A 5,960-nucleotide genomic window follows, 5' to 3' on the forward strand; every position below is an offset into this window, starting at 1 on the left:
GAAGAGATGACAGCATCCCATAAGCATAGTAAGGTATAGTGGTACTATCCAAAAAGCTATAAAGGCATGTACTTGACACTCATTTTGAAGTAATGGAACTATCAGTTTGAGTCATTGTCTGTGTCATTGTCCATCTTACACAAGAATGTGTTTATGAGTCCAAGCTTCCATCTTGGAACCTAATTCACTTGTGTAAAAGTTAGTCTGTCTAAGTCTATGTCATCATGAGTTGTGTATTCATCTTCCATCCTCCATAGCTCCTGCCATGCTCTAGATCCATGCTTTTCACACAAAAGTGTCTTACCTTTGATGTTGCAAACACTTATATGTTTAGGTGGCATCAACTCCTTCTTCTAAATGGATTGGATGTCAAGATGCCACTCATTAGGGAGAGTAATGTTCGACCAATTTATACATTTATGCAAGAAACATTGAATAGTATCATCTACTTTCATTATCATGGCTTTGACCAAAAGCCTACTCTCTACTCGATAGTTGGATGATGCAAGATACCATGTATTTCTTGGTGATTCTGTGTGGAACTAGAAGTACGTATATGCAAGAGAAGGTGATCTGGAAGGTAGGGAACTTCTACAGAGATCACATAATCAAGATGAAGTTCAAAAAAGATTGGACCATTTGACAATGGAGACATAGCAACTCTGAGTATCATGTCTATCAACTGTTGGTGGTGTATATCTAAGATAGCAGCCATACAACTACCATTTAAACCACGATGGAAAAGGGGAATGATGCCTATAACAATATAACCTAAGTGCAAATAGGGATATTTTTGTTTTTTTTTGTTTTTTTTTTTGCTTTTGTACTTTATGCATGACTAAAAAAAGGAGATTGACATGTTGGTCCTGGGCTACAGTTGGTGCTGTGAGAATACCTTGATCTTCGGCATATAATGTATATATATAGGCAATATTAGTGCTAACATATTTTGCATTGTTATTACTTTTTATTTTTTGATTAATATTAGGGTTATTACATTGCCTTGAACTGGAAACAAGAAATAAGTATCTGTAGCTTCGCTCAGCTTCGTCTCTTTGGCGGGGCGGTGCATCCAATTAGGTACAGACACAGACAGAGAGATCTGGAGAGAGGTGCCACAATGAACGTAGGCCATTTCCTTCGTGCGAGTGGCCGTTCCTCGTCTCGCCATCTCTCAGCAGCACTCAGGCGACCGTCTGCACAGGTATGGTGGCTTCTTGTGAAAAAACATGTTCCATTAACAAATGTCATAATTACGCAGATAGATATGGTCTCCGAAAGCAATAGTTGAGAGAGAGAGAGAGAGAGAGAGAGAGAGAGAGAGAGAGAGAGAGAGAGAGAGAGAGAGAGGGAGGGAGGGAGGGAGGGAGGGGTGGTTCGCTTGATTTTTTTCTCTCCTATCACGTTTGCTGCAATCCTCTCTCTCGATAGGGTAATGTACACTCTGGAGTGATCCGATTTTCCTGAACAATCAACCGCCGGTAGAGTCACCTTTAGTGACCTTGGTATGCGTTTCATTATTTAATGCATGGTTTTTTGCAGCTTCGTCCGGAACTGACACCATTTGTTATTCACCCTTCAGCAGTGAGGTGAAACTGAAAATTGTATTTTGGTTGGAAACACTGTGTAACAGTCCCAATGTGTTTGATAAAAGGGAATTTAAGATTGAACTGAAGTATCTCATCCAAACCTGCTAAGTCTCTCAATGCTCAAGGAAATGACCAATAACTACTGTATAGTCTAAGCTGTTATTCAGGAAGTGTGGTTTGTGCTCATGAATGTTCAGTTAACGTGAGCCATTGTCAGGGATGTGAGGCTTTTGGTCATGTTTTTACAGATGTCACTTCCATTATATGGGTTCAGGGTCACTTCACTAAATATTCAGAATCTGTAAAATTTGTATAATAAGAACTGTAGGTTTTATCAAGGGTAAAACATTGGCTTTTATGCCATCCTCAAATTCTGAACTTGTAGAAAGTTATAGAACTTTGAAAACAGCTTTGTCGGAGGATGCTGGCTTTCTCCTATATTGTTAGGCTTTAAAAGTCCATTTTTGTGTTGCATCACAGGCTTGTAGACATGAAGGAGCTCTACATGTTGTCCATAGGCAACATGTTCGCTACATGGGTATTTTTCAGGAGTTCAGAAAGCGTCTACAAGGAGAAGTTCAAAGGTAAGAATTTTGGCTAGCTGTAAATGTGCTTATGTTCATCTTGTAGGAAATTCTGTTTGTAGCTAGGTTCATAGTTTTTGGTTTTAATATATGTGGCTGCTGGCAGCAATCCAGAATTGCAGAGGTCAATCAAAGAGCTCAAGGAGAAGGCGGGTGATTTGAGGCACAGGTAAACTCCTGTAGTAGGATGTGCCAGTAGCATTGTCCTTCTGTTGTGTTTGTTATAGGCTCAGATAATCTGTGCTTGACAAGCACGCAGATGTTCTCTCAATGAGAGTTAGCACAGAACGGAGAGCCTGATGTTGGAAGCGCTGGCACCATGCCGCATGCAGAACAAAGGAGACTACACAGCAGATTTACAAACGTGTTGGAGCGGCTCGAGTAGAAGCTGAATCAAAGGCTAGTCAGGTGCCTTGGTTTTTGGGCTTCCAGCGCAATTCATGCTTATTGTTAGTCACTCTTTGTAACATAGATCTTACAGTCCCATGGGCCATTGATTTCGGAACCTGCAGGTTTCAGCATTGGTAAAAGAGAAAGTCCACGAAGCAAAAGAGAAAGTTTCAGAAGCCACAACACAGGTAACTTAATTTTAGAGAACTGTTCTAGTGGCAAGTCACATTCAAAAGCTTTCAAAAATTTTCTCATATTCAATCCTTTCTTGAAACTCGCTCATTTCAATTTCATTCAACAATCGGCTTTAGGTTTGCATTATGGATACATAATATTGTTGTGTTACTGTAAAGTTGTAATCTTTCTTTCAAATGCTTGTTTCAGGTGAAAGAAACTGTTAGCAGCTTCAAAAGTCCTGAAGATTCACAACAGGCAGGAAAAGCTTCGGAAGGTTTGGATGGAAAGCCTTTGGAAGGTGAAACTTCTCCAAATAATGAAGCAAAGAAAGAAAGAGTTGGTGAAAGTCAGGAGCAGGGTAATAAAACAGGTCCAATCTACAGAAAGTTTTCCCATGGGTTCCGTGTGCTTTTAAACCCTGCCCTCTCTTTTTACGAGAGGGTAAGGAGAACAAGGCTAGCTGATTTGGCAAAGAGTGGATATAATATTTTCTTAGAAGAGCTTACCACCACTTCTTCGAAAAGGGCCAAGGCAAAAATGGCAACTCGAAGTACTGCCCCAAGAAGCAGCAGCACTGCAATTGTTCCAGTAATAAAGAAGAAATCTGTGTGGGAAAAACGATGGGATAGTGTGAAAGAGAAGGTCGTGTTTAACTCTCAGCTTATTTGTAAGTCATTTTTAATGTACAAATCTTAAAGTTGAATGTTTTGACAGTTCCAAGCACATCCAGTGTACAAACGGTTCAGAGGTGTGAAGGAGCACCCAGTTGTAGTAAAAAGCCAAGAGGTATGTCATATCTTGTCTTTGATGGTTTAATGAAGGTGTTGCCTCAAAGTTTACATTCTTTTGATGGTTGACGAATGTGATGCTTTGGAATATCACAGATTGCTGAGGATCTTCGGGAGAGATGGGAAACAAGTGACAGTCCAGTGGTACACAAGATTCAGGAGTAAGGGTGCCTTCGCACTACCATTTGTCTTTTTAAATGCGATATCAGGAAACTGATGCATCTCTTGTTTAATTTGATCATAACACTGACTAGCCGATCTTTAGCACTGATATCTTAATTTCTTGTAGTTTGAATGATTCCTTATTCGGTGAAACAGCAACTGCATTAGCACTGAAAGAGATTCGTCAGAGGGACCCGTAAGTGTTGGAAGGTGCAGTAGAAGAAACATGTGGAATATGGTCTCATTTCTGGAATACATGCCATACTTAATCCATTCATTGTCTTGCAGAACTTTCACTTTTCCTGATTTCCTGGCTGAGGTTCAGGAGAGCTTACGACCTGTGCTTCAGGCCTACATGAAGGTGCTCTGAGGAAAAAGGAATTTCTGATGTGACTTTTGGCATGTAAAAGCATAGCTTAGGAGAGCACAACTGCCCATAATTTTCTCCTGTATCAATGGAAATTGCTCTTTTGGCAGGGGGACCTTGTAGAGCTTCAGAAAAGGTGCAGTCGAGAGGTGGTGGATAGATGTAGAGCAGAGCGGAAAGCATACGAATCTCAAGGGATTTTCTTTGATAATAAGGTAACTGGAACAGGGTTACGTAAGGATTGGCAAGTGTGACAGTGATCTACAAAACCATGGATAGCCACAAAGCCCTTGAACATTTAAGGCCATTCTTCTGGTGATGTTGAGTTTGGAGTTTGAATGCTGCTCCTTGTAGAGCTTGGTTGAGGGTGGATAGTATAGGAAGGAGAGCTCTTTGTAGACCTCAATAACCTATAGGTTTTGTTGTGTTCCCATTAACATTTTTAATCTTCTGGAAGTCTGGGGTACAAGGTGCATAGTGTTGATGCGGCAAGGAATTGTAAATAGGTTTCAATTGTCGGTGAATGCTTACATAGTGTGTAAATGTGGCATGGAATTGTAAATAGGTTTCAATGGCTGGTGAATGCTTATATCTTTTACTTGCAGATCCTACATATTTCAGATGTGGAGCTGAAGGAGACTAAATTGCTGGGCAATGTTCCAATTATAATAGTTGCTGTAATGATTTTCTTTTTTTCTTTCTTTGTGGGCATTAGTTCTGCTGAGGTTCCATTTTTCTAACTGGCTATGTTCCAATTATAATAGTTGCTGTAATGATTTTCTTTTTTTCTTTCTTTGTGGGCATTAGTTCTGCTGAGGTTCCATTTTTCTAACTGGCTAGTCCTCTTTGTTGTCATCTTAGTTTCAAACACAGCAGATCTATTGTGTGCGAGACAAGAATGGGAAGATTACCCAAGGTGCAAAGGTAAGATTGAGTCTTTACAAACTTATTTTGACTTTAAGTAACTCATGACCAAATAACATCTTGTACTTCTTGATGGTGGTTTCAGGATGACATTCACACAGTTTACTATGCATGGGCAATGCAACAAGTGATTAATGAGGATCTGGAAGAAGGTGAAATCTTTCCTCGATGGCAGCTTAGGGAAATGCAACAACTTGGAATTCAGGCGATCATTTAGGCTCTGAAGTCCAGACCATGGGGGTACCTGAAGACTTCTAGATCGGGAAACAAACCCCTCTTATATAAAAGGTCTGACAGCCTGTCAGTCTCTTCCATTGGCATTGGGCTGGATAATTTTGATCTGAACAATACAAAGTCGGACATAGACATGACTGTTTACTGAAGTCTTATCAGCCCATGATGCTGTGTTCTGGGTTATTATTGTCAAGGGTTCACCACCGGTCACATCTCCTGCCTTTGTATATTGCAGAGTTGTACAATACAGAGATTTTGAAACTACTGGCTTTTGCAGGTGCTTAGAAGTTTACGAATTTTATGGTGATAAAAGAGGATACTTTTGGACACATTGCAACCCTCATTAATTAATATTCACAGAATGGTAATAGTGCAAGTTCCCTTCCCTTCTTGTTCAAGGTTGAACCATTTGGGATTAAAACCTTAATTGCAGCATACATTAAGTACCTTGCATTACTCCCACCACTACTTACATTTTTGTTTTAACAAAATGATAGTGCACCGGTTCTTATCAAATACCAGGTTGGAGATCTAGGCACTAAATCTTATCTTCATTCCTATGGTCTTGTGCTTTGATGGATCCATGCACAAGGTTGAAGCACATAGGTTGAAAATCTCAATTGTAGTATACCAAAGACACCTTGGCATGGTCCCCACCATGCTCATTTTGGTAAAAGACATAATGAGCATGCAAAGATGTTGCATGTACACTCTTGAATTACCAACTTGCAGAATGAACTATTGA

At 40.0% G+C, this 5,960-nt stretch overlaps 1 protein-coding gene across 3 annotated transcripts; it reads left to right on the forward strand.

Moving 5' to 3' along the window:
* The first annotated feature begins 1,021 nt into the window (after positions 1 to 1,021).
* On the forward strand, positions 1,022 to 5,600 carry LOC148037561 (mitochondrial import inner membrane translocase subunit TIM44-2-like). Of its 3 annotated transcripts, none has more exons than XR_015690660.1 (14): positions 1,022 to 1,204; positions 2,070 to 2,173; positions 2,280 to 2,342; positions 2,506 to 2,581; positions 2,686 to 2,751; positions 2,948 to 3,382; positions 3,455 to 3,526; positions 3,625 to 3,689; positions 3,818 to 3,886; positions 3,979 to 4,051; positions 4,168 to 4,272; positions 4,663 to 4,782; positions 4,875 to 4,981; positions 5,067 to 5,152. XR_015690660.1 is itself a non-coding variant. In XM_087676509.1 (14 exons), the coding sequence occupies exons 1-14, from the start codon at positions 1,121 to 1,123 to the stop codon at positions 5,196 to 5,198; spliced, it is 1,479 nt and encodes a 492-aa protein (XP_087532635.1). In that variant the 5' UTR covers positions 1,025 to 1,120; the 3' UTR covers positions 5,199 to 5,600. The 3 variants fall into 3 exon arrangements, 1 of the variants encoding a protein (XP_087532635.1); XR_015690661.1 differs by having other exon boundaries at positions 4,663 to 4,826; positions 4,919 to 4,981; positions 5,067 to 5,142; XM_087676509.1 differs by having other exon boundaries at positions 1,025 to 1,204; positions 4,663 to 4,734; positions 4,919 to 4,981; positions 5,067 to 5,600.
* Positions 5,601 to 5,960: the final 360 nt, after the last annotated feature.

The sequence above is a fragment of the Lygodium microphyllum genome, chromosome 4 (assembly GCF_053477565.2).
Source record: "Lygodium microphyllum isolate KBCC chromosome 4, Lygodium_microphyllum_v1.1.10, whole genome shotgun sequence".
NCBI lineage: Eukaryota > Viridiplantae > Streptophyta > Polypodiopsida > Schizaeales > Lygodiaceae > Lygodium > Lygodium microphyllum.

Bases quoted from the DNA above. Each gene is read 5' to 3' on its own strand.
- LOC148037561 (XM_087676509.1), top strand. From the start codon at position 1,121: ATGAACGTAGGCCATTTCCTTCGTGCGAGTGGCCGTTCCTCGTCTCGC. The intron at 2,343-2,505 runs GTAAACTCCTGT...TGCCGCATGCAG, and splicing joins GCGGGTGATTTGAGGCACAG to AACAAAGGAGACTACACAGC. The intron at 3,383-3,454 runs GTCGTGTTTAAC...ATGTTTTGACAG, and splicing joins GGGATAGTGTGAAAGAGAAG to TTCCAAGCACATCCAGTGTA.